General features: G+C 40.4%; 1 protein-coding gene across 2 annotated transcripts; it reads right to left on the reverse strand.

Annotated features, from left to right (window-relative positions):
• Window positions 1-5,329: 5,329 nt before the first annotated feature.
• jph2 (junctophilin 2) lies at window positions 5,330-27,932 on the reverse strand. 2 transcript variants are annotated; one of them, XR_005233504.1, is made up of 7 exons: window positions 27,403-27,932; window positions 23,041-23,854; window positions 12,995-13,113; window positions 10,593-11,488; window positions 9,035-9,134; window positions 7,452-7,586; window positions 5,330-6,883 (listed from the first exon to the last, which is right to left on the reverse strand). XR_005233504.1 is itself a non-coding variant. In XM_017435924.2 (6 exons), exons 1-5 carry the CDS (start codon window positions 27,779-27,781, stop codon window positions 9,054-9,056), a joined length of 2,289 nt encoding a protein of 762 aa, XP_017291413.1. In that variant the 5' UTR covers window positions 27,782-27,932; the 3' UTR covers window positions 5,330-6,883; window positions 9,035-9,053. The 2 variants fall into 2 exon arrangements, 1 of the variants encoding a protein (XP_017291413.1); XM_017435924.2 differs by lacking the exon at window positions 7,452-7,586.
• Window positions 27,933-27,938: the final 6 nt, after the last annotated feature.

Genomic DNA, 27,938 nt, shown 5'->3' on the forward strand with positions numbered 1-27,938 from the left:
AACCTCACACACCAGCTCAGGCTCCTTCCCCACCAGAGAGGTGACATTCCACGTCCCAAGAGCCAGCTTCTGTAGCCGAGGATCAGACCGCCAAGGTCTCCGCCTTCGGCCACTACCCATCCCACATTGCACCCGACCCCTTTGGCCCCTCCCATAGGTGGTGAGCCCATGGGAAGGGAAGGGGGACCCACGTATCCTCCACGGGTGAAAGCCCGGCCACCAGGTGCTCGCCAACGTGCCCCACCTCCAGGCCTGGCTGACCCGCGTCTGGGCGAGGGAACACTGTGTCCAATATTTTGACTCATCATAAGGGGTCTTTGGGCTGCACTTCGTCGGGCCCCTCACCTAGAACCTGTCTGCCTTGGGTGACACTGCTAGGGGCATGAAGCCCCTGACAGCATAGCTCCTAGGATCATTGGAACACTCAAACCCCTCCACTACGATAAGGTGGCAGCCCAGGGAAAGGGCCAAAGGTCCCCATTCCTAAATATTTAAATCATCCGCTCTCGGCTTCCGTAGATTTAACATTTACATTAAGATATAATTTTTAACATTTAGATATAATATTTAGCATTTAAATATAACATGTAATCCAAAAAAACCCATTTAATTATACAAAAAAAATGTTTTCACACTTTATGTGCGAAAACATCAATAATAGGTTTTGGTCAAACCTAGTATTCAAAGTTTGACCTAAACAGTTATAACTTTAAGTCAAAGTCAAATTTATTTACATAGCACTTTTCAGCAACAAGACAGTTCAAAGTGTTTTACAGCACTTCATCATGTCTCACCAAAAGATGTTTTGTGTTTAATACACTGACCTGAAAGACACTGGGTAATATGCATTTCTACAAGGAATGCTGGGCTTTTAATTTAGATTTTAAGCAAATTTTATTTTTTTACCTTTGTTTTCACTTTTTCTTGTTTGACTGAAAAGTTTTTGGTATGGCTTTTTGCGTGAATAAAAATAACCATCATAAAAAGAAAAAAATTAGATAACATTAAATTACACTGCACAAAAGCAGTGTAATTTTAAAGACAGGGTTTATTGTATTTTTATTTACCTGTAGCTATATTTGGCACAAATGGACCAATTATTTCAGCTGTTAAAACATCTACAACAGCAGTTCCCAGACTTTTAACTTATGACCCACAAAATGTTGGTGACAAAGCTTGTGACCCAGGTTAAATACAAATGTTTTTATATTAAATATACAAACTTTGCTAATAGACCTTTTAAACAAAGGTATAATGACAACACAAACAGTCTTAAAAACTACAATGCCCTTTTTTATTAAAATATAAGTACAAGAAATATGTCATTAGCAACCATAATCATTCATTTAAGTTGATACCTGCAGTATTAATGACTAATGACTGCCACTTGATGTTTTATGACTCACATTGGGGTACCAACCCCAACTTTGGGAACTACTGATGTACTGCTGCTCCAACTGCCAAACAATGTCACAGAAGACTAACTTCACAAGTGGCTGCTAATCAGTTTAGCTCATTGATGATAAGGCTGTCATCCATACATCCATTTTCTTTACCCGCTTTTCTGTTCAGGGTCACAAGGAGCTGGTGGCTCTCTCTAGTGGTTATTGTGTGAGAGGCGAGGGACACCCTGGACAAGTCTCCAGTCCAACACAGAGACACAGAGACAAACAAGACAAACAGTCATTCACACCTTGAGACAATTTAGAGTAACCCGTTAACCTACCATGCATGTTTTCAGTCTGTGGGAAGAAACTGTAGTACCCAGAGAAAACCCACACCTGCACTGGGACAACATGTAAACTCCACCTATAAAAGCCTCAGGTTGGGAGGCGATCTTCTTGCTGTGAGGGGACCGCTCTAACCACTGCACTGCCGTGCTGCCTCTACTGGTTCATCCATCCATCCATCCATCCATCCATTTTCTTTACCCGCTTCTCCATTCCGGGTCGTGGGGAGCTGGTGCCTTCTACTGGTTCAGCGTTTCATTATTGTCTAACAGTGTCTTATTAATTCCTGAGTTGAGCCTGGGTTAGTTTTAGCTCAGCAGGGTTATCAATTTTACCCAGCTCTGCATTGTTTTTCGCCCAAGAATTGTGTTAAAATTACATGTTTATTGAATTAGAGCTACTTATAAGCTGAGTAAAAAAGGGTAACCAAAAAAATCTTGGTTATTAGATATGAATATATCTTGGGTTTGTGCAAGTTGGCCCTAACCCGGGTTATCATCAACTAGCACCAACTAATATTATTTTAGAAAAACAAACTCAATGTCTAGTACAAACTCAAGTTATTAACAAGACTAACCTGGTCAAACATCTTCTTACAAGTTGTTTTGTTATATCTCAAAGCATTTGGTCAACCTCTGATTTAAAATGGTGGACTGTGAAGAACAACTCAGCTCATCTCTAACTCAACCACAGGGTCAAACCTTTGAAAAAATCAAAGTAACCTATGACCCAACATCTGCAACCCAGCAACTGAGTCATCAAAAGAATCCAGCAGCTTTTAGTGCATAGTTCTGAACATCAAAACCATATCTGCATTTACCTGAGGACTGGCCTAAACAAACACACTCTCAGTGGAGGTTCATGATTCAAGCAAAACATATTCTTTTACAAATAATGATTGTTCTGTGATGTTGCTGAAGGCAATGGCAGCAATGTCATACTTTATCCCACACTATTTTCAGATTGAAATCTGGTTGTTTGCTGGCCTCTGATTGATGTCACTGATGTGTTTCCTGAAGAGAAATTTGATGTTTTGGACACTAATGTAACAAAGTGTCCAAAATGCCAGTGTCCCCCTGGTCCTTTTCTGTAGAGGTAATGTGTACCACCTCCTCTGTTCTTTTACCTGATATTCAGCCACATATCACCATGACTGTGGAAATGTGCTGCTTTTCTTCATAGTCTTCTTTATGTGTTTTTGTTGGACCTTCACCAACCTAAAATTCCAGCATAATCTCTTATCCAGCAGATTCTGATCCAGGACTGAATATGTCTTTCATCTATTAATCCACAGTCCAAGACTGCTTCTCTTGAGTTCGCTGGAACTTTGTTTTCTTCTCTTTAACTTTTATGCTGGATTATATTTGGCTTTTTTGAATGAATGGAAGCCCTGTTATCTTCAGCTGCTTTTGTACAGTTTGCTCAAACACTGACTCCTGTTTCTGCTGGTTTTCATTTCTTCCTTCAACATTGTCCATGGTTTCCCTGTGCAACCTTCCAACTGGATTTGTACTTTTACGAAATTTTAAGCACAGCTGACGTGGCACAGCCAAGACCTTTTAACCGCACATCATGTTATGTGACTATTTTAATAAAAACATTTCTTTTTGGTGTGAAAAAAAAAGATTTCCAAAGTGAAATCCCAGGAATAGATATGATCCTTCACATTGTTTACAGTTTTTATGTTAGGGCCATACTTCCTGTCAATCACCCAGCTGTAACAGTTCAATAAAGTCTGCATAAGAACAATCTTTTAACTGCAGACTATCCTGCATAATCAGACGTACACTTTTTTGTTCTAAAAATGTAAATTATATACAGATTTGAATGATTTCTTTCCCTTTCGCCTGATGTTTGGGCTGTGTGGTGGACAGCAGTTATCTAGGTGTTGAGGTTTCAGTTGGAGCTTTTCTGTGTGGCGTTTACATCATGTTCTGTGCACGTGTGGGTTCCCTCCAACAGCCCAAAAACATGTTAGGTCAAGTGGTAACTCTTGACCTGCCCTTAGGACTGAGTGTGTGTGCATTGTTGTTTGTCTCATGACAAACAACAATGCACACACACTCAGTCCTTTTGTTTGCCTCGCAGTGGACTGGTCTGTCCAAGGCGTATCCCCCCTTGTCATCTGCTGACCACTGAAGATGGCCTCCGGCTTCCTGCAAACAACAACAAGGTTAAGTGTCCACACAAAATGGATGAACACTTCATATTAAAATAATGCCTATATTGCAGCTAATTAAAACAATTTATTGATTTCATAAAGCTAGAATTGTAAATGAAAATCTACAAAATGGAACAGCTTTATGAACATCCTCCAGAAGTGGTGATTCCTCAGGATGAACTTGATAAATGATGCTTTGTTTATTTTGACAACTATGGGGCAGTGATTTCTAGCAAATGGTTAAATTAAACAATTGGTGGAGGCAAACAGAAAACTTTCTAAATGCTAGAAATTGTGTCAAAACATTAAATAGTTTCTAAAGGGTGATGATGTTTGTTTGTAGTGTTGGGGAAAAAAATCTCATGATCCACTGGATGGATTTTATTGAAACTCAAAAAGGAATCACTGAATGCATATCTACATCTGGGTAGCTTGTAGAGTCAATCTAATTTAAGATGGTTGCCACAGCTTACTGACTTTAGCCAACATTAGCCAATGGTCCAACTATCAAGGTTTTGTTTTTTGGGAGAGCGTTTTGATTGTTTTCCTGTTTTTAGTTCTGTAAATCTGTTTCTCAGCTTATGTGTCCATGTTGTCAGCATGTTTCTGTATTCACTTCTGTCCAGCCCGGCAGTTTTAGGTTTTGTTTTTCCATGGACATAGCTTCCCCTCAGCAACCCTGCTTGGTCTTCTTACTCACCTGTCAGCTGTTTGCAATTACCTCACCTGCTCCCACTCACTAACTACCGCACCCAGTACTTATACACCTGTTTTTATTTTCCTCACATGTAAATCCCCTGTTCAGTCCTGGGTTTTGTCTCATGCACTTCCAAAGTTTACTTTTCTTTTTATTTTTTAATAAAATTCTTTTTTTTTAATTCAACCTGCCTGTCACCCGGCACTCTGCATCTTTGGGTCCTCAACAATCAACATCCAATACATCTGTTACAGTAATTCATTCAAAATCACAGATGCTGAGTTGCAGTTTGGTGTGGTAGTAGCTGAGAGTCATTTACAACAGATCACCCAAGATCTTGTGATGTTGTATGAGGTCATGGATAACATTATTTATAAGGTTTGACCCAAAATGGCTCCAACTCTGTCATTTCTCAATCATTAGATGATCTTAGTTTAAAACCTGCAATGTGCGTTCCTTTAAGGGACGTTGGGGCTTTTATTTAATAGCATAGCCTGAATTTAAGAACCACTTTGCTGGGAACAACTAAAGCTGCACTGGAATATTCAGTGCAGCCCAAGGGATGGATAAAAGGTGTGAGAGTAAAATTGTATAATTTAAACTTGTAAATTTTCAAAAATATTCTACAAGGCTCAGCCTCCTCTGAGCAAACAGCCTGCATGTTACACCAATTAGTATGAATATTTACTCATGTGAAAGTCAAACTCATGTGGTGTATGTCAGATCACACAGACAATCAGATGTAGAATCATGGGACTTTTATTAAAACTTTTAATGTTTTTTATGTTTTTAATTTTTGGTTGTGTATACTTTGTAGGCTTTTACTTTGTCAACAGTTTTCATCAGCAAACTCAAACGCAGAACAACCTCGGTTTCCACTTCTTCTTTTGTAGCTCCCCCACCCCTCCCCCCAAACAGAAAAGAGCTCCCTTTTCACTGTAAGACATGGAGTTAAGAGTCATTCAGGGTTTGTTTTTTGTTTCCTATCTATTGTGAGGTAAAATCTATTCAGAATGGTGCGTTTTCTCTCAGCGTTCAAACTAATCTAACTAGCTTCAGATTAGTTTGAATGCTGAAATGGTGCACTTAAAAAAAATAAAAAAAAGTACAGACATTTTCACGTGTGGTAACCTGATGCGTTAGGCTCGAACGGCCCTCTGAGTACAGTGTTATAGCACAGTGTGGACAGATTTCTACAGATAAATGTGTCAATTTCATCTCAACTCCTGTTGCATAATTACAAAACTACAACTTTAGCACCCTCATTACAACACACACTGGTTGTTTTGGACAATAGTGGCTGCAGACATATATTTATTTTTGCTTACCACAGCTTGGAAGCCTACAGTAATAAGCACTGCCTGACGTTAAAGGAACATACAAAACATTAGCAACAGCAGTGACACTAAATTCTTAATGCCTCTTGTTTTCCTTCTCTATCCGTTTATCTTCTCCCCCTCAAAAAAGCAGCAGATAAATAACAATACAAGCACATTCTGTAAATCCCAGCTTAAAACAGAACATTCCACATGGCCATACAGTCTGACAGGTTTTGTGAGATGTAATTATTAGAAATGCCACTCGTGACACTCTGGGGTCTTTCCAATGGGAGTTAAACCAACAAGATGAAAAGAATAACTTGTCTAAAAGAAGTGGTTCAAGTGACTTAAACACACACAGACCTTCCCCCTTTATTGAGCTCATCTTTTCTAGCTCCTTAACCCGGGCAATAATGAAAACATTAAGCAACAGTTATTTCAAAGATACTTCACATGTCGGCTGCAGCGTCTAATCGAGTTCAAGGCACAGTGATGAGAGAATTCAGCCAAGATCAGCTGCAGTAACAAAACAAAAACATACATTGTGACAGTGTGTAAGAATTTACTGATTCAGTGTTGCGAGAGCCAGTCAGTGGGAGTAATTTAAGTTAAAAGTACTTAAAAGGCATACAGCTTAAATGACGACACCCCTGTGGACACACCGTGACTAAGCTGAGTTGTGGAGTGCTGCTCTGCTTCTCACCGTCAGCCCGGAGACTTGCTCAACCTCCCAGCTAGCAACTTAAACAAAACAGTCCCATTCAGATGCACCGAGACGCGTCAGCCCTTCAGCGTCCTTCAGTTTCTCTGAGCACCGGAGAGACGGAAGCTTTCGCGGCGCCTCGCGCGGTCACACGGACAAAAAAAATTCTGCTGGCGGTCTGCAGGAGGCTCCTGTCAGCCATCAGCAGTGACTCTGATGTCTGGTCCGTAAGGAGGAGGAGCAACGCCGTCTGTCTCCAACACCACTGGTGACCTGCAACACAACCCGACACGAGACGTTTCAGCTTTTATTTTTGTACACTACTGCCCATTTGTCAGTAAGCTCTAACAGATTTTATATAGGACTGTTTAACAGAAATGTGTAGTATAAAATACATAAACAGAGAACAATGATGTACAAAATACTTCAAACCCGGTATGTGATCCAAACTTTAAGAAAAACACATCAGAGTTTAAAACTGAGCATTTTTTCTCACCGTCCTCTGCAAAAGAAAAGGTCAAGGTGGATGATAATGTTTTTGCCTGTGTCTGTCTGTTAGCAAAATATCTCTTGAACAAATTTTCACAAATCTTACTGAAACTTGCAGAAAGTAATCACTGAGTTTACATCTACAACTGATTAACTTTTGGAGTCAACCCAATTCAAGATGGCTGCCACAGCTAACTGACCTTAAAAACATAAGAAAAGGCTTTCACTCAGTCCATTATACAGATATTGACCTGAAATTTGGTTTGGCAGTGGCTGAGAGAAATCCTCAACACACTTTCAGAGCGCTAACAAATTCTGCAAAATCTTTGTTTAAAATTTTGACATTATTTACATGACCATGGCCAGACTTCTGAGTGGAGGGGTTCTTTTTCTGGAAAAGTGGACCTTTTTAGCTGGGGGTATGGGGTCTTCTTAGGTTCCTGGTGGGGTCCAGGGGCAATGTCCTGGTGGGGGGGCCTGAGGGCTCCTACATTTTAAGGGTTTTAAAAGGTTAAAAACTGTAATTCTGATGTACATGGTCTGCTGAAAAGTTGAAAAGTTATGTATAGTTAAGCATCAAAATATTAACATATCAAACGCAACACAGAAATTAATCTGACTGCCTAGAACATTTACTCATTACTACAGTACAATCCTACAGCTACATATTTTGTGACATAGCATTCTTATTTTTTCTGTCTAAACAATTGCAATGTCATGTCTCAATTTGGAGAAAGAAGAGAGCCCAGCTCCATCCTCCTTGAGTTTTTTTTTTTTTTTTGCAAACACATCAACCAGCTGTAGTTTCCATGCCAGGTCACTAGTTGGCGCTTACACACACATGCGCAGACACCAGTCTTTCAATCATGAAAACAGTTACATCCAAAATGGTCAATTCACTGTTTTTTGTTTTGACCAACGGTGAGGTTGGGTTGCTGCCAGGGACGGCTGGTATCAGTGGGCTAGTAGGGCATGGCCTCCCTGGTGTTTACAATACAAATGTTAAAATACCTAATAAACACAAATTAAAAGTATTGTATCACATTTTGTGAAATTTACAACAAAACTGGTGCCAAACAGTCCCGAGAAAATCCCCAAGTCTTTCCAAAGGCCTAACTTTTTACAGCCTCTTCTCTCTATAATGAACATGGCCTCATGAGTGAGATTTGTAAAGTTTGAGCTGATTGAAGCACAAGACCTCTGGAACAATTTCCTTGTCCTACTTGGTTCCTGTGTTTATCCTGGTCGTAGTTCAGTTCTTGTTTCTCGTGTTTGTGTTTCAAGCTACATTCACTCCTCCTCAGTCAGTCTCTGGTTCTTCCTGGTTGTTGTGGCTTCTCGACGCCCCTTGTGTCCTGGTCGTCTTGTTCCTGCTTAGTTCCTGGTTTTGTTTGCTGCCCTGTCAGCTCTTTGTTTTTAGTTATCTCTTAATTTAATAAATTAGTTTCCCTTCCCTTTAATGATGAGTCTGCATACTGGGTTTGCCTCCTTCACCCCACATCATGACAACTTCAACATCCAAAAGATGGTTCAACAAGCTGCTGAATCATGGGGTGGATTCAGTTTTGTTTAATAAATATTGACCTGGTGGAATCTGTTCTGTGGTTTTGTTCACTTGAGGTTAGATTTGAATACTTTTAGAACCTGATAAAAACCAGATAACTTTTTATTATGTACTCTAATGTAAAATCCTCCCACTAAAAGAGGCTTGACTCTCTTTTTATGTCGACTGTAAAGATGTAAAGACAACATATCAAAATTCAGGACGCTTTTTAAGATTTTAAATCATGAAGCTGGCAAAAGTTAATTGGAGCATGTTTTTGTCCAGTTAAATTCTTTTCTTCAGTTCAGCATTATTTGTTGCCTTTGCGTGCAATTCTTAATTAAACAATTCATTTACACGACCTGTTTTGGAAATGGTTGCTTTTTTGTTACCTGAAGTGGTGGAAATATCTCATGACAAAATGTGAACGAAGAGAATGGCCAGGCCGATGTTGAGAAGGATTACCATGCACACCATGATGGTGTTTGGGCCCTTGAAGGAAAGAACAGACAGAGTTAAGAGCTCAGCGCGTTCACTAAATGACACAAATACAGCAGAAAGACTTTGTTTACTCTCATGTTTCACACATTGTGACTGAGAGAAGTTCTAGTCTCAGAGGGGCAGAAAGTTTTGATGTGCTGACCTTGAGTGGGCAAAAGGAAGTTTATTTGGACTGTAATTCTAAGACATGAGACATTTTATGTTTTGAAGTTTGAGAAACTTCTTGTTTGTGTTCTTGTTAACATTCAGACGTCCCAGGACTTCAGGCCTGCAACACATAACACAAAAACTGTTGGGGGAATAAATATTTTGTAATTTCTTCCTCTTGAGGTTTGGAGTGGAAGATTGTAAGTCTTTGTTTCCCAAAGATGTTTCTGTTCTTGTGTTTTTATCAGCTGTTGATGAATGGCGGTTCTTGTTGCAGTGAAGTTGGATAAATCAGATATTATGGGTTCTCAGTTTAAAGTTGCTCTAATAATAAGCTAATAATATTGTGTAAGATCACTCCATCCATTATTTGCTGCTTGTTCTGGAGCTGGGGGGGTGGGCAGCTTGAGGAGAGAGGCCCACAAGTCTTATGCCCCTTTTTCATCGGCTCTAAAGGGCCCGGCTCCACTCTACTTGGCTCGATTTGCACGTGTTTCCACCAGCATTTTTTCGAGGGCTTGCATCACCCACAAAAGCAGGGCCAGCTTTCGTGGGTGATGCAAGCTTAGCTCCTGTTCACTCATTGGTCGTGGGTGTGACCAGATGCAAGCATAAAGAGCGAAGGGTAGGAATATAAACAACAGCGTTAGCTTACCCTGCAACGTTTATGCCGTTTGTCCCCCAGCTGAAGGCGCTGCAAAGCCTAAAATCTCCGGCGGATAACAGCTGTCCTACTCCGCGCAACAATCGCAGCATCCAGAGCATTTCTTCCACTGCGCCTCTCTTCCTCAGGAGAATCCCCATAAGTTTAAAAAACAGCAACAACACAGGGCCAACTTTGTCCATAGCGCTTTCGTTGTCTCCACAAATGCCGCCAAATTTTGGTAGCGCGCACCCCCCGTATCATGTTTAAGACATATGGTGGATTGTGATCTTGGCTTTAGGTTTTTTGTTGGGATGTGTTATAGGCCTCATAAACAGGAATGCATGTATGTAAAGAAACAAGTTATTAGACAAAAAATTATATATCTTGGGTTTGTCCTGACTATAATATTCAGATTTTATTTGTTTTGAAACAGATATGAATTATGGGACTCTTGCTATGATTTGCCCAGCAGTTCTTTAAGCCTCTGATTATGCACAACAGTGCCCTATGAGTGATTTAAATGGAAATAGCAGCCTACTATTAGTAGGGCCAATCCTTCAGGGAAAATGTTTGACAGTATATGTTAATAATAAAGATGTGATCCCAACATAATTAATAGAAATAATATGTGTTATTATGTATTTTTACTTTCTTACCTCCAGTTCAGATGTTTCTGCAATCACCTCTTTGCTTGACACCACAGCCTTTGGGGCTGGTTTGGCAGGTACGACTTTAACTTCCACTTGCTTCGTAACAGTTTTAGGTTCCTGATTGGGTACAGGTTTTGGAGGGGGGGCGGGGCTGGGTTGTCGTTTTGGCAATGGTTTTGTCTCCGCTCTGCTGGTTGGCCTGCTCCCCTCCCTGGACTGCTTCTTCTTTTCAGAGGTGGATGGTGTTGGTTCGTGGACTGATGGAACTCTTTCAGGTTTTACCTCAGTGGCTTTAGGCTCAGGGGTCACAGCTTTGGAAGTCACATCAGAGGCGGGGCGCGGCGCTGCTTCTTCATCTGGTGCAATGAGGCTGTTTCTTACAGGGGCTTTAGTCGCTGCAGTAAGGTCCAGAGCTTTCGCTTCAGAGTCAAATTTCTGCAGGGGCTTGATCTCCAGGTCTGAGCCCTGCTCATTTTTGTTGCTTTGACGACTTGGGGAGCGAGAGGGGCCGCGACTGCTGGGGGCCCCACCTCCTTCGGGTGCAGCAGCTGAAGTTGAAGGGATGGTGGGTTGACTACTGGGTGCGGTGCTGGGCTTAGAGGCAGCCTTAATGGCACCAACCTTACTAGATTTGTCTTCATTCCAGCCCCTCGGACCAAGGAGTTTGGGGTCCTCCTTGCTGATGATGGCTGGGCTGGGGGAGGGGGTGCGTCCTGGGGACGAGCCAGACATGAGGTTGTCCAATTCATTCAGAAGTGGGCTCTCAGGTGGTGTGGGGAGGGGCTCCTCATCAGCTAGTAGGGGTTCCTCCTCAGCCAGCAGAGGCTCATGCATGACAGTGTCTGTGTTCTCAGTGTCTTCCACGACCTCCTGTAGCACCCTCTTCTTCATGTACTCAGGACCTACAGAACCAGTGAGGTCAGTCAGAAAATAATGAATAATTATTACATGAACACGAGTCTGAAACATTTTTCCAAGTACAACGTTATTGAAGGCAAATAATAATGTTTTAACCTGTGCATGTGTGTTCATGTGCCCGTCTGTTACCAAAATGTCTCACAAACCACTGAGTGAATTTTAATGAAACTTTTAGAAAGTAATCCTTAGACATACATCTACAACTAATTACCTTTTGGAGTCAACTGCATTTCAGATGGCTGCCACAGCCAACTAAAAAAAGGAGCGCTAACTGATTGTATACAGGGTTTGTGCTCTGCTTTTATACTATTACTAATATTAACTTTATTATTAACTGCAGAGATTTTGTGATAAACTGCAGGGATTGTAGCAGGTTAATTTTGCTCTGCACACAATGATTTTAAATTGATTAAATTTTCTCCTAAATAATTTAAATAAATATTTTGGGTTTTTTTTTTTTTTAAATTGAGCCTCAGTTTTTGTTCAATAGAAATGACTGTGTATTATGTGATGTTCTCTTGTTTACCTTGATGAATATTATGTCCTTATATGTAAAACCTTCTAAATGAAAGTTAGAAGTAAACTGAGAGACCTTTATCAGAAGAATGTTTTGCAGGATGTGGTATGGGTTATCTATTTGTAGAATCAGACTGATTCCGAACGCTAAAAGACTTTCGGTTTCTTTGACGGCCTATTTGTTTCAGAGAAACCCTCCTGCTAAAAGCAGGAGAGAGGCAGGGGCCTTCCGAGTGGCTGCTTTGCTTTTGTGTGTGGTGACAAACTTGCGATGAAACTGATCTGATCCCTTCGACTAAATAAGATGCTCCTTTTTTTAGACAGATGAGTTCTGCTCCCCTTGTGGTAAGTCTCAGCAGAGGGATCTACCATGACATACTCTAAGCCAGTGGTTCCCAAACTTTTCAGCTTCCGACCCATAAAATAATAGTGACAAAGGTGTGTAACCCCATCTTTCGGCTGTTTAAACATCCAAAAACGCTAATGACTCTATTAAATAAGGACACAAAGAGAACACAAACAGTCTAAACATCCATTATGCTATTTTTAAAATCCATTTATGGACTTGTATTTCAAGTTTTTGTAACGATTATGGTGCAAACACAGCATAAAAACAAAGTTTTTTAATGTGTGTTGATGTCTGGAGATTATCTAAGGACCCCTACTTGGTGTTGAGTGACTCACATTGGGGTCCCGACCCCAACTTTGGGAATCATTGCTCTAAGTTAGGGGTCAAATATAAGCAAATGTGCAGGTTGTTGACGATTTATATGTATTAATCACAGAAATAAGTGGCAAAGCTTAAACATCCTTGCTCTAGCTGAGCAAAAGTTTGATTAAAATCCAAAACTATAAACTAAAGAATTTGAGTCAGCCATATTAGAACAAGAAAGAATTGCAATTTGCTGCAATTAGAGCTTTTTCACTGTCTTCTCACAGGTTTCTCTAGAGATGAGTCACTGATGCCCACTGACCTGGCTGGTAGAAGGAAGGAGAAAGCTCTTTGGCCACCACTCTGGCAATGCTGGACTCACTGTTGGAAGCCTGAGCTGCCTGTTCCGCTCCATCTGACTTGGCCTTTGCATGGGCTGACCTGCAGGTGAGAGGTGCGACACGAATCATAAATCAGCAGCAGTCACTCATGTTTTGCTTTCCCAGATTGCCAGTTAGATGAACTCAGAAGTTTTATTCAGACAAGCTGGCAAATCAACAATGCTTTAGACTAGTGGACCACAAACTTTTCATAAGAAGTAATACCTCAGAAAATACCAAACTCTTCAAGTACCACTGTTAGGATTGTCATTAAAACCCTTAATACATCCTTACAAGTTTATACTCATATGTAAAAATGATTTTTGATCTCACAACCAGTTTTTTTAGCCTCATATTGAATCACGTGGGACTGTGATTGATCTAGGAACATGTCAGTTTTGATTGTTTATATTTACAGTGTTGACAACATATGAATGTACCATAGCTATAACTGGGGCACATTTACCTGCCCAATTTTCTGGAAGAGCCAGATAGAGGAAATATCCGCAGAGCCAGTATAGGTCTCCCTGGGGAAGAGTGCCAAGAACATCTGGTACGTGGTAGTAAGGTGAGCATTATTAGCATTCAAAGTGCAGGGAGCAAGCACAGTCTTACAATGTGTATGTGGTATGTTACCTAAGAAAATGGGACACTAGCCACAACAATACCTAGTTGGCTAGTGTAGTGGTTCCCAAAGCTAGGGTCAGGTCCCCTCTGTGAGTCACCAACCATAAAGTTAGGCTCCCCAGATGATCTCCAGAAATCAAATTAAATGTAAAGAGATTGCTAATGGAATGTTTTCACCATAATTATTACAAGAATAAATACAATAATCAATTTTAAAACTCCTGAAGTCCAAGGTGGTGCAGCAGAAAAAGTGCAGAGTTTGCACGTTCTCCCTGTCTGTTGGTTTCTTCTGGCTTCTCCAGTTTCTTCCCACAGTCTAAGAACATGCATAGATTAACAGATGAGTCTACGGTTGTTTGTTGTCTCTGATGCATGGATGAAGCTCTATATGATTTGATAAGCTCTTATTTGATATAAATAAGCTTCACCTGCTCATACTTGTCTAAGAAGCTGTTCACCAACAAATATGACTAAATTTTAACGTTATTTTATGCTTTGCTTATTGTCAGTCACATATTAAGACCTCCCTAATGCCCCTAACCACCATTATACTGGCTGGTGATATTCCATATAATGTTTTTTTTTCACAAGTCCCACAGAAAGACCAACACTGACAATACAATACTGAGCCATCTCTGGATATATTATATTATTTTAGTTCATACTGACTCATTTTTGGCCATCAGTCTTAGTATTTGTGGCTCCTGTTGAAGGTCTGACTCTTTTAAAATGTGACACAGAAGATAGTTTCTTCTTGGAAAATTCTTGTAACCACTGAAAATAGTTGAACAGTCTAATTTTTGTTAAAAAAAATTAAAATAGAAAGAAACAATACGTTTGTGTGGGACTATTTTCAGATGTCAACATTTAGGCCAGGAGGTGTCTAAGGGTGGAGGACAAAATCCAGGACTCACATATCTTTATAGGCAGGAGGTCATTATAAGTAATGACTCATTATAAATGAAGAGAGCTGACGAGGCAGCTCCGCTGGGTAAACTACCAGTTGGTTGGTGGGAGAGAATGATGCTGACAGATGTTTTTTTTAATACAAGCAGACTCCACCTTACATCTGACAGTTAACACACTCACACTCAAAAAGGCTGTGTACAGCCTGTAAATATCAACTCTGTAGAATATGTGGAGAACAGTAATGCCTGCATCTGATTTCCTCACTTACATCAAAGAGGAACAGTTGGATTACAAACTCATGTCAGTATAATGCAGTGCAGCAGCAGCACAATTCAAATGATTGAAGAGAAATCATATACATATAAAGGCCTAGCATTTCTTGAAGGAATGCATATCACCCGCCATCTTTCATACCAGAGTTTTTCATCTTATGATGAGAGATGACAGAGTTGTAGCTGTTTTGGTCAAACCTTTAAAAAAAAACATTTTGTGTGAGCTCATGTGATATTGTGAAATGTCATGCTGAGAGTTTGTGTTGGGGATGAATCTCAGCTACTCTGTGTCAGTTTTGTGGATAGGTGGACTTGGACCCAAATGCAGGCAGACACAGGACGAGCTCAAAATGAAAACAAATTTAAAACAAAAACAAAAGGCTGACATGGCAGCAAATGCTGCACTGCAGAAAACCAACATCCTCTCCACAGTCAAACATGGTGGTGGATTTTCGATCATATAAACACCTCAGTCTGTGGTCTAAATACCCAACATGCTTTTAGAGGTGGATTGTAGGAAGAGATCCCAAAGTGGTTACCGATTTGAACTAGTATCCCTTGAAATAATACACATTGCCAATTGCCTTAGATGCCAAAGCTTTGAATAAAAATGAGGTAGTGTCAGTAGCTGAAACTCAACCTCAACTTACACTTCAAGCACTAACTGACTGATGATATCTGTGCCATTATTTATTGGAGTCAACTCTGTCTGTCTGTTAGCAAAACATCTTAGAAACCAATGGATGGATTTTAATCAAACTTTCAGACAGTAATAATTGAATGCACATCTACGACTGATTAATCAAAGATGGCCACCACAGTCAACTGACCTTAGCAAACACAAAAAGGGCTATAACTCAACTGATTGTGCATATATTGAGTGAAAATTTGGTGTGGTAGTAGTTTCAAGAACTAACACAGCTATTGTCATTGACAAGGTTCAGCCAGCTATAGCTCCATCATAAGTTGTTTTTTATTTTTTTGGTAAAACTCTGTCATGAAATGCAGCGAGCAATATGCATTCCTTCAAAGAATGCCAGGCCTCTTAATTCATTTTTTTTCCAGCTGCAGTAGTCCTGCATCTTGCTGGCAGAGGATTCTTTCTCATTCTGATATGTGCTGCTGGATCTTTGTGAAGGGTCCTGATCAGCTGAGGAGCAAATTTATAAATGTGCATGAGGAAGTGGGAAAACCACACTTAGTTTCTCTGAAAGGTCGGTTACATTTTTAAATATTAAAGGTCTAGCATTTCATGAAGAAATGTGTATTGGCCCCTGCTTTTCTTGTCAGAGTTTTGCAGTAAGATCAAGTTATGTTGAGAAATGAACAAACTTTGAGAATGTTAGGCGTGATCTCATGCTATATTGTGAGATCCTGCATTTTCTGATAGCACTCAGAGTATGTGTTGTGAATGACTCTCAAGTTTAATCTCAATGTCTGCAAAACTGACTGGGTTATAGGCATTCTGCGTTTACTAAGGTCAAGTAGCTGAGGCGGCCATCGTAAATTGTACTGACTCCAGGTGTTGATTTAATGATCACTTTCTGACAGTTTAATTAAAATCTGTCTAGTGGGTTAAGAGACATTTTGCTAACAGACAAACACTGTTGACTATATTATTTATTGCCAAAGTTTTAAGCAAAGATCAAGTGCAATGTTTGGCACTCAGAGTATGTGGAGGGAATAACTCTCAGCTACTACCACACCAAACTGTAGCTCGTTATCTGTAAAAGTGACTGGGTTGTTGCACTTTTTGTGTTTTCTAAGATGAATTAGTTGAGGCAGCCATCATTAATCGGGTTGACTTCAGAAGGTAATCATTAGTAGATGTGCACCCAGTGATAACTTTCTGAAAGTTTCAATGAAACCTGGCCAGTGATTCATGAGATATTTTGCTAACAGATAGACAGACAAACACACAAAGAAACAAGGACAACACATGGTCGTCAATAATAATAATAATTCAACCATCGGTGTACTTTGTGCTAACTGAAACCTTACTGCACCTCGGTTTGCATTAAAAATATTGTAGAGATTTAATCATTGTCTTTATTTAAAATGGCCCAGTTATTTTTTTCTCTTTGACCATATACTTTGTAGGTTTTCTTAATTACAGAAGAGAAATCGTGTGCAGATACTCCTGCACTGAGGTCACAGCTGAACTCTGTTAAACAAAAGGAACAACTGGTTGTTTGCTAACCAGCACAAAATGCTTGTCTCAGCAGAACAGTGTGTAATCCAAGCTCAACAACTAAAGCAAGGTGTGGTACATGTATACTCCAACTCTTTATACCCAAGAACTTGCTTATGAGCTGTGCCATATTTTTATCCATGGAAGCATTTGACACCACTGCTGACGCAAGATGAATGGCTTCAACTGCTGCCATCTAGAGGAGCTAAAGCTCCTTGAGGCTGACGTCAAGAGACTAAACCAACAGTGGACAGGTAATAGATTCTATCCACCGGGTCAGGAACAAGTAAAGCAACAGCTTGGGCCTGTTTGCAGACATTAAAGAGAGTTGCTGCAGTTCTGAAAAAAAAAATAAAAAATTGCGTGTCTGCAACCAGGCAGTGAAGTTAAGGTCTGACAGCAGAGGGGAGGAGGGATAATCAGCTGTTGCATTCCCTTGTGATTGTGATACAGCATGAGTGCGCCTGTCCATATTTAGTCAGGGGCCTTCTGAGACCACACGGTCTCAGTGTGCGTCATTTACACCCTGTCCTGCTGCACAGACCCTCCTCCCGCCACCCAGCTGCGAGCCCACGCTACAGAACAATGCCCAAAGAGTGTCTGAATGCCAGCAAACACTTTGAACGACTGGATCTGATTCTGAAGAGGCCAGCTCTGGCATCCCATGAAGTGCCCCGGTTGTTCATGTATTTTTAAACCTTCAACTTCACTGCCAAAGTATCACAGCACGAGGAAACCACTGCCAGGAACAGATGTGTCATGTCTCCTCTGCTTATATAATAAAGGTTTGACTTTAATGCTCAGAAGCACAGAAGTTTGAATGTTCAGTGGGTCGGCAAAACTAACCAAATATACCTAAATGATATTTAAGTAAAAAAAAAAACAAAGCATTAGTTTTACTATAACAGAATCAAAGGGCTCAGTTCCATCAGACTACAGTACGTGCAACAAGAATATTTGTGTGCATCAGACAAATGGCAAAAAATGTAGTTTTGTGTACAATTGCATCCACATAAACACATACAAATTAAAGTATATAACCATAATCATGTAGGTTTTATATCTAAACCAAGTATTATCCAATTAATGTAAGCAATATAATAGAAGGAGTTCAAAGATCTTGGCATCTTATTCACAAGTGGAAGTAGAAGAGTATGAGCGATTGATAAGTGGACTGGGATGGCATCTGCAGTGATGTACCAATCTGCTGTGGAGAAGAGAGCTGAGCCGAAGGGCAAAGCTCTCACTTTACTGATCAGCTACATTACAACCCTCACGTGTGGTAATGAAGTATAGATAATGGCTGAAAAAATTACTTTGCAAATACGAGTGGCTGAAATGAGCTTTCTCTGTAGAGATACCGTGAGGAGTTCGGCTCTTTGGAAGGAGCTTAAGGTTGCTGCTCTTCTGCATCAAAATGAGCAAGTTGAGGTGGTATGTGAATCTGCTAATGATGCCTTCTGAGCGCCTTCCAAGGGGAGCGTTTCAGTCATATTCCACTGGGAGAAAACCCTGGGACAGACCCAGGAGTCGAGGGAGAAATGAAACCTCACAGTTGACCTGGGATCGCCATGGATGAGCTGTTAAAGTTTGTTGGAGGTCCGGGCATCTTTGAGCACTGAGTTGTTAGTGACACCTTCTAGGCTGATATTTTCCAACTTGACCGACAGCCAGTGCTAATACAAACATATGACCACCAAGACTCATCTGTAGTAAAATCAAGATATTGTTTCTTCTCTTATTGTGTCAAAACTAGAAGCAATTCTTTATACAACACTGTTAAACCTTAAAAACTGTCATGGTCCTGTTCTTTTGTGGTTGTTGGTTTGATTTATTCCTATAGTGTTTACGTTTACCATGTTTTCCTTGGTTTATTTTTGAGATTCCCAGTGTTTAGTTTCGCAGTGTCTCCCTGTGTCATCAGCCATCATTCCCTCAGTTAGGTAACCATTCACACCTGCTCCTTGTGTTCTCACCTGTTACCACTCGTAATCATTCCTACCAGCCAACATATTATAGGAAAAGTTTAGAAGGTAAGGAAAGTCCTTTTGTCACAATATATTCTCATGATCCCAATTGGATGTGACTTTACAGTTTTTGTGAAATGTTATTGTCCAGCTCTAGCTCAGGGGCTAGAGCCAAGTGTTACTCCTTTGTGAGCTGAATAAAATGTTTACAATAGACCATCTGAATACATATTTTCTTTAAACAAAGGGGGGTGGGGGGTGGAAAATATCTATGGGAAATGCCACTATAAAACAAAACTTGTTTATTTCATGAGAAGTTATTAGCTTAGCAACTGCAAGACTGATGTATTAAAAGTGCAACACCCAGTATCTAAAGCTGTAAACAAATGTTGTGAGACATTTGCTTTTAAAAATAAGACAAGCAGAAGTGTAAAATACTTTATTGTGTATAATTTGTTATTCTTGGCTAGTGTGCAGCGCTTGTTTTCCAGTAGTTTAAAAGTTTTAAACAGTTTGTAAAAGCCACAAAGATCTTTCTGAACACAGTCCAGCCCAAACACTGTATATCTTTCCACTGCCAGCCCTGTCCTGACAGGCTGGAGGTGAGTTTAAAGCTCTGACACAAAGAATAATGCCTGCGGAGAGCTTCTCCACACAGTGCAATATTTAGATCTCAGTCTGCTGGGACAGAGGTCTGTTGTGTCTCAGAGAAATGTCTCTCTGCTGTAAACATTGAGCTCACTTTAGGTTCTGATGATAGCTGTGGACAGAAATACCAGCTCCTTGTACGGTCACAGACAAACAGGTATGAACAAAAACACACCAACGCTTTACTGGTTTCCTTCAACAGGATTTTATGATGTGCTGGGATTAGGCAGAAGTTAAATACATTTGTTAGAGGGGTAGTAGAAAAACTGATTATCATGAACACATGCTCTTGTATCCTGAATGTTGTGTAACTAAGCCCCTGAACTAAAAGAATAGTTAAATTTTTTACACCTTATCAAAAGCAAGCTATGGTCAAAAGCCATAAATTCTGAAATTAAACGCAAATTAAGAGTCATCAAGAATTTTGAAGACATGTACCAATCTAAATAAACTGTAAGCTGATATTGTAACATCCCTTACTCCAGATAACTTTACTACAACTTTTCTAAGATTCACTGACAGTTCTCAAACAGCGGGGCCTATAAGAGTCACCATCAACAATCTGATTTCACTTACTTAGATTACAAGCACATCTTAGAGTCATACTGAAATTCTGGGTGACTTTTCATTTTCTGTTTTTATATTTAGACAAGAAAGAGGCTGTAGTTTTTGAACCTGAACATCCTAGCAACAGCCTTTCACTTCCTCTGGATGGCATTAACATGACATCCACTACTAACATAAGGAACCTTGGTGTTATTTTTGATCAGGATATGTCTTTTAATTCCCACATTAAATATGTTATCAAGACCACTTCTCTCCACCTATGTAATATCACTAAAATTAGAGACATCTTGTCCCAAAACGATGCAGAAAAACTGGTCCATGCATTTATCATGTCTTGTCTTTGTAATTCTTTATTACCTGGGTCTCCGAAAACCTAAAAAGTCTTCCGTTGATACAAAATGCCACTGTCAGAGTTCTGATGAGAGTTAGGAGCAGAGATCATATTTCTCCAGTTTTAAATTCTCTCCATTGGGAGCCAATGGAGAGAATTTAAAATCTTTCTTCCGACATACAAAGCTCTCAACAACCAAGCTCCATCTTATATAAAAAAATCTTATTGTTCCATATTTTCTTAACAGAGCACTTCACTCTCAGACTGCAGGTTTACTTGTGGTTCCTAGAGTTTCTAAAAGTAGAACAGGAGGCAGAGCTTTCAGTTCTCAGGCTCCTCTCTTGTGGAACCAACTTCCTGTTTCTGTCAGGTTGACACTCTGTCTTCTTATAAGACTAGGCTTAATACTTTCCTTTTTGATCAATCCTATAGTTAGGATAGACTTGGGTTTCTCTTAGTTATGCTGCTATAGGCTTAGACTGATGGAGGACAAACTCACGGTGTTTCCTCATTTTGCTGCTGTCTTCATACTCTCTCTATGTTTCATGTTTATACACACCATTTTAGATACCATTAACCTGTGTTGGTGTTGTTTTCTTCCCATAGAAACTACACCTAAATCAAGTCTAGGTCTCTTTTCTGTCCTTTCAAATCCCAGCCGGTTGGACACAGGAGTCTTTGTGTTCCCAGCAGATGGCCGCTCGTCCTGAGCCTGGTTCTGGTTCTGGTTCTGCTGGAGGTTTCTTCCTGTTAAAAGGGAGGCTTTTTTCTGCTTCTTAGGATGAAAGATTATGCAAAAAGGAAGATTTGGTCAAATCTGCTGGTTTCCTTCAATAGATAACTTGTACTTGTTGGTATTTCATAATTCACTGAATGTGAATTAATGTGCATTTTATTTGGACTGAATTGACTGTAACTGGATTTGTAAGGTGAATCTTTTTTGGACAGAATTAGGTTTATAAATTGGACTTGTTTTTTTTTCCTTTATATAATGCCCTGAGATGACTTTTGTTGTGCATTTGTTGCAAAATTCAATAAACTGAATCAAACTGATTTGAATTGAAAATATTTTGTGAGACCTAACTTTGTTGTTACTCTAATAACACCAATAAGTTTTTTGGGAGAGAAAAAAAAGATCTCTTTTTTGTCGAGAAGACTGATACTACTTCTTTTTTGGATTAAATCTGACATGCACATTAGTTACAAAAATAGAAAAAACAATTTCTGTAAAAGAAAATAACCATCATTCTGTCAAAGAGCTTACAGACAAATCTACAGCTCTGCTTGAACTAATTTAATGCTGTATGTATGCACCTATGAGAGGATTAATGAACCCTGTGTGCCTCCACTGCTGGCCCGGCTCTAGTCATTCACCCCTCTACTCCCACACTCCTGACATTTCTGTTCGACAACTTCAGCAAACAGCTAATAATATGCTGCTAATGTTAGACAGACCTTGTTCCCAATCACCAGCTCTATAGAAAGGGTCTGCCTGTAAACTTTGCTTTGCTATGTTTGTTCCATATGAAACCCTGCCTGTATGAATCAATAACTTAGAGTTGTTAAAGCGTCACAGTGGAATGTCCAGCTTTAGTGTTGTTAGATTTCTCCTCATTACATGTTTACTAGTTTGTCAAAAAAGAAAGTGAACAAGATTCTTATTGATGGAAGTCTTGAAAGATCGGTATGAAAAAAGCGTGATTCTTGATAAGAACGACAACAACACCACACCCAAAAACCATTTCTGCACAGCAAATACAAACATGCAGCCAGAATATCTTTAGCATAGCATAATATTAGGTCGGACAAAAGATCAAAAATAGGTAGAAGTCATGTGCCAGACAGCTTGGATGTAAAAGTGACTCCCAGCAGGTCCGAACCCCCGTGAGACCACAAAAGCCTGCTTTACACATGAACCACATTTGAATAAACCCTTCTGAACATGTCATGCCTGATTTGCCTTAGACTTCTATATCATATACCATCAGAGAAAAGTACCTTATAATGAGCCACCCAACAAACCCAGTCAAACATTAGTGGGAGGAAAATGTGCCATCAGTACCATGATACAATTACTAAGTATCATATAAGCAGGTAACTAAACAATCAGGTACTTTACATGTCTGCTTAGTCTGACCAGAGCTCTGCTACCAGTGTAGGTAGTTAATTTCACTTAGACTAATAATTTATATAATGTAGTCTTTTTCCTCGACTTTAGTCTACTAAATTTACAGTACATTTTAATGACATAATAATGACTAAAATAAGACTAAAACTTGAATTGTATTGTCAAAATTAACTGGACAGATCACCACAACAAACCAAATGTCCTTTCATCCAAACTTTCTGTGTATATTACAGATCAGAAGACATTAACATATTGTTTTTACATCTCTCTTTCAGTTTTGTGATGGCAGTAAATGTAAATGAGACAGATCAAACAAACTTAAAGAGGACAACCTTTGTCTCTTCTTACCTGGAAGCAGCGATTTCTGCCTTCTGCTTGGCGATGGCTGCAGCCCTCTGTGCGCCCTCTACCGCCCGCTCCACCTTCTGCTTGATCTTGGTTCCCTTTAGTTGGATCACCCTCTTCTTCATGGCCTTCACCAGCATGTTGTTCATGTACTTGCCCTCCTCCTTCCCTCCCTCAGCAAACGTGGTGCAGCCGTAGCCATGCCTCTGGTTGTTGAGCCACTCGCCCTCATACTTCAGTCCACTGGATCTTTCACTTATTCCATATCCAGAGCGCTTGTCATTCTTCCACTCACCCATGTAGACCTCTGTGGTGGTGGCGTCAATGTCAGCCTCAACTGGGGGGAAATCCTCAGCTCCTGCCAGGCTCTCATCCCCGCTGATGGTGGAGTTTGTGTCGCTGGCGTTGGAACTGAGAGCTGACTCTGTCCTCAGGAAGCTAATCTTGCTCTTCTGGCTGGACAGTGATGTGTTTGATTCAGACTTCTTTAGCTTACCCAGCAGGGAGCTTCTGCGAAACAGACTCTTCTTTTTTGGCTTCACGGCCTCAGGGTCCACCTGGAGCGTCAGGGCAAAGCCTCCACGGGACGGTCCCAGCTGGGTAGGGGTGGCGACGGGTGTCTCTTCACCCGAGGGACTGGTGGTGGTGATGACAGGGATGTCCTGCTGGAGGACTGTGCCGTTGCTGTGCTCACTGCGAAGCGAAGTCAAGGAGGTGCGGAGAGGGGAGCGGACAACTGCTGCCATGCCATAGGGGACACTCTGACGAACGCCATAGCCATGCCGCATCCCACCAGTGAACTGACCCTGGAAAGTACCTGAAAACATCAAAAGCAGGAAGTAAGTCACATTGCAACAGATAAGAGTTGACCTGCTGTCTGGTAATGCAGCAGGTCAACCGATTGGTTCAGACTGAAATAAACCCTAACCTCAAACATTTCAAAGGACTTCAAGCAACCATTATTTTATAAACTTTAACACTGCTGTCACTTTTGCTTTAGATTGTGTTTTACTTAGAAGTTCATGGTTATTTACACTGAAGACAAAGCTAACCTGTTACCAGTAATGGTCTGAGTGAAATGTCTTGCAAAATGGAACATGTTAAGTCTACAAGGGCTGAGTAAGTATTTGACAGGAAAAAAAGCTGTTTAAAAAATAAAATAAAATAACATTTATTTGAACTACTGTGAAATATTAGAGCTGTTTTAAACTGCATAGAAATCTGCACTGGAAATGCCCCCACTCTCTAAAGCTTTAACTCCCTTGTACATGTAAAACATTTAGTGTTTCAAACACTGAACAGTTCCTATATAAAATAAATAAATTCATAAAAATACATGAGCCCAGTATGGACCTTAGGTTAAGCTTAGGTTTTCTGCATTAGCCTAAGCCTTTCAGATTGGCTGTTGTTTGTTTTATCCTTCCATCAACAATGGCAGTCAGTTCCAGCTGGGCTTTATTTTGTGCATGCTAACATACAGTAAGGTGGTCAGTTCATGCTAGCATTTCTCAAGGCTAACAGACTTGCTAACTTTGTTGTCATTAAAACCTAACACACACTACTTAAACAGCATGTCTGAGTATTTTTTAGAATGAAAGCTAAGGGACTGCTGTCAGGCTAAAACTGACCTGAGAGGGCAAGAGGGCATTGAGCCTGTGGGCTATTATTACATCCTGACATCTGCGCTATCACCCTCAACAACCCCCTTCCTCCGTACACACGCACACATCACTGCTTCCAGTACGCTTGGCTTTTTTTCTACAAAGACTAACGTGTGAGTCACAGTAATAACAAATATGAGCAGAAGCTGAAAGGACTTTTAAGAAACCAAAAGTCTTGATTTGTTGTGTAGGTACAATAAATCACTGATAATCAGAGAGGGAGTACAGTTCAGTGTTTTCTACTTTTCATGGTACTTCTTCCCTCTCACGTGTTTAATGAACACACAGTATCAGTATATTTTTCATAGTGTGAATACTGATTCAGTATTCACAACAATTCTTTTCCTGATTTATGTTTTTCAGGTTTTTTTTTGCAGTTTAAGTACTTTGCATATTTTGTGATGTTTTAGCCATTCATATAAAAAAAGCATTCAGCTCATTCAGGAGATGGGTGCTATGACGTTTGTTTTTTATAACTTTTAACATTTTCAACATATTTAACTTGATTTACAAATATTTTCAACATAGAAATACATTAACATCACTTCAGTTCCTTCAAAAAAATCTTTGAAATCTGCTTCCAAATTCTTTAGCTTTTAGCTAGCCTTTTGATATGTTTGGCCAGCCTTTTGCTACTTTTAGCTAGCGTTCTGCTTCTTGTCAAGTTTAGCTTTTGCAGCAAATGTCATTCAGAACTCAGCATTCAAACTGCATTTTCTGTGAAAATGCAGTTTGTCTAGTTCTAAGTAAGTTTTCAGTAGTTTATCATGTTTTATAATCTTTTTTTGCATGGGTAAGTTTAAGGAAAAAGTGTTTCTTTCAGCACTCTTGTAAATATAAGAACTTCCTTCGCAGGGTTTAGAAAAAAAAAGGAAATGTTCTGCAGGCTTGTATTTCCACTGAGCTCAGAGCGCAGCTTGACTGACAGCAGCAGGGTGGGATTTTCCTCTGGTTACACTCACATCATTAATGAGCAGAAGGATCACAGGCTGATCTGATTTTCACACAGATATTTGCCTGCATGGTTCTTCAAATGATCTCGGTGCAACGGAGCAATCACAGGAGGAGATGTTGCTAGGTGTTTTTGGGGTGATAAAACAGTCATGACACACTGCAGCATACTCTAATGTTGGACAGAAGCTTTAACTACTGCAGGACAAACGCTGAACTCATTTTAGGTTATTACTATCACATTCATGTACTTGTCTTTTTAGTAATAATCCAACAATTTGTCTGTAATAAAGTTTAAAGTCAGAATATCAAACTTTAATAACTCCAGTTCTAAATTAATGGCCTAGCATTACTTGAAGGAATGCATATCACCTGCCTTTTCAGCCAAAGTTTTATGATAAGAGTTCTAGATGTTTTGGTCAAACCTTGAAATTGACCTTGTGCAAAATCTCATGCTCAGAGTATGACTCTCAGTTACTACCACACCCAAATTTAGCTCAGTATCCACAAAATGAACTGAGTTTTAGGACCAGTTTTAGCAAATATGATGGAACTGAACATGTTCAGAATAAAATGTTTCAGATTGTTCACATTCAACCAACCACAGCAGCAACATTCAACACTATTATTCTTGTTGTTAAGATGAAAACATTAAATCCATTCGACTGCACTTTCAAGATATTTTTAAAGTGGTAAGATTGTATTTATAGCCTTTTAGATATTTCTACTTTTATTCAGTTGTAGGGTATTTAGGGTCATGCCTGTGTGTGCATGTGTTGGTGTGTTTTTCTGTTAGCAAAATATCTCATAAACCACAAGACGGATTTTAATGAATCTTGCAGAAAATTTTCATTGTATGCACATCAACAACTGATTAACGTTTGGCATCAACCCCTTTCAAAATGGCCACTAAAGCTAATCAAATTTTCAAAACACAAAAATGTCTATGACTCTGCCAGTTTTACAGATACTGAGCTAAATTTCTGTGTGTTTGTAGCTGAGAGTCATGCCCAAAAACATGCTTAAAGTTAAGTGAATAATGTTTGGAGCCAATCCATTTCAAGATGGCCACCACAGCTAAGTGACCTTAGAAAATACAAACTGCGTATAACTCGGTCAATTTTACAAATACTGAGCTAAAACCTGGGGTGGTTGTAGCTGACAGTCATTCACAACACATGCTCTGAGTGCTACTTATTGGGCATGATCTTTGCCTAAAACACTACCATTATTTAAACTCTGTCTGTTAGCAAAATATGTGATTAGCACAGACAAATTTTATGAAAGCTGACAGAAAGAAATCATCTGATGCACATCTAGAACTGATTAACATTTAAAGTTAGCCCAAATCAAGATGATTGCCCATGAGCCAACAAAAAAAACGGCTCTCACTCAGTCAATTATAACTATTGAGCTAAAATATGGCGTGGTTGTAGCTGAGAGCCATCCCCAACACTGCTCTGAGAGTGGCAGGACATTTTAAGGATTGACCAATCAGCTCCAGCTTCACTTCTCAGCATAAGACTCTGGCATGAACGGCGGCGGGCGATATGCATTCCTTCAGGGAAAGGCTAGGCCTTTAATTACATGAACATGTTTCTGAAACAACCCAATCCGCAGGCCTGTTTGGGAGACTTTCTGACAGAAAGGCTGCTGATGAAACAAATCAATGATTTCAAGTAGTTTATATAAACATCCCTAAGATTCCCCTCACTTCCTGATCCCTTTGATGCCAGCCTGAGGACTCGCTCACCTCCATCTGCGTACGTCTCTGTCCCATAGCCGTCCTGCAGCCCGTTATTCCACGTGCCCTCGTACTTGGCTCCGCTGCCCACGCTGACCCGGACCCCGTACCTCCCTTTGAAGCCGTGGGTCCATTCCCCTCTGTAGATCCAGTGGCCCTTGGTTTCCACCCCCAGCCCATGGCGCTTCCCCTGCGACCAGTAGCCCTCGTAGGTGTTGCCGCTGGGCCACGTGTAGACGCCGACCACCTCGAAGCCGTAGTTCCAGGAGCCGGAGTACTCGCCCTGGCCCTTAGGTCCGGTGCAGATGCCGTGGCCGTGGGCTTTGCCCCCCTCCCAGCCACCACAGTAAGCGCCCCCGTCATCAAACTCGAAGCGACCCCCGCTCATACCGCAAATCACCAGAGAGGAGACGAAACAAGCGCTGAAGTGGCGTCTTTCTCGTTGTCTGCCCCTTGGATGAAGAGAGAAGCCGTCCGTCCGACTCGACTTTCACCTGACATGAAAACGGACCGCGGAGTCCCAGCTCGGAGCTGAACTTCCTCGG

The sequence above is a fragment of the Kryptolebias marmoratus genome, linkage group LG8 (assembly GCF_001649575.2).
Source record: "Kryptolebias marmoratus isolate JLee-2015 linkage group LG8, ASM164957v2, whole genome shotgun sequence".
NCBI classification, from domain to species: domain Eukaryota; kingdom Metazoa; phylum Chordata; class Actinopteri; order Cyprinodontiformes; family Rivulidae; genus Kryptolebias; species Kryptolebias marmoratus.

What these genes read in the sequence shown, in the direction of transcription:
- jph2 (XM_017435924.2), bottom strand. Translation starts at nt 27,781, where the DNA reads ATGAGCGGGGGTCGCTTCGAGTTTGATGACGGGGGCGCTTACTGTGGT. An exon ending in AGAGACGTACGCAGATGGAG is followed by an intron (nt 23,855 to 27,402) that starts GTGAGCGAGTCC and finishes TGATGTTTTCAG; the next exon opens with GTACTTTCCAGGGTCAGTTC. An exon ending in GCAGAAATCGCTGCTTCCAG is followed by an intron (nt 13,114 to 23,040) that starts GTAAGAAGAGAC and finishes TCTCACCTGCAG; the next exon opens with GTCAGCCCATGCAAAGGCCA.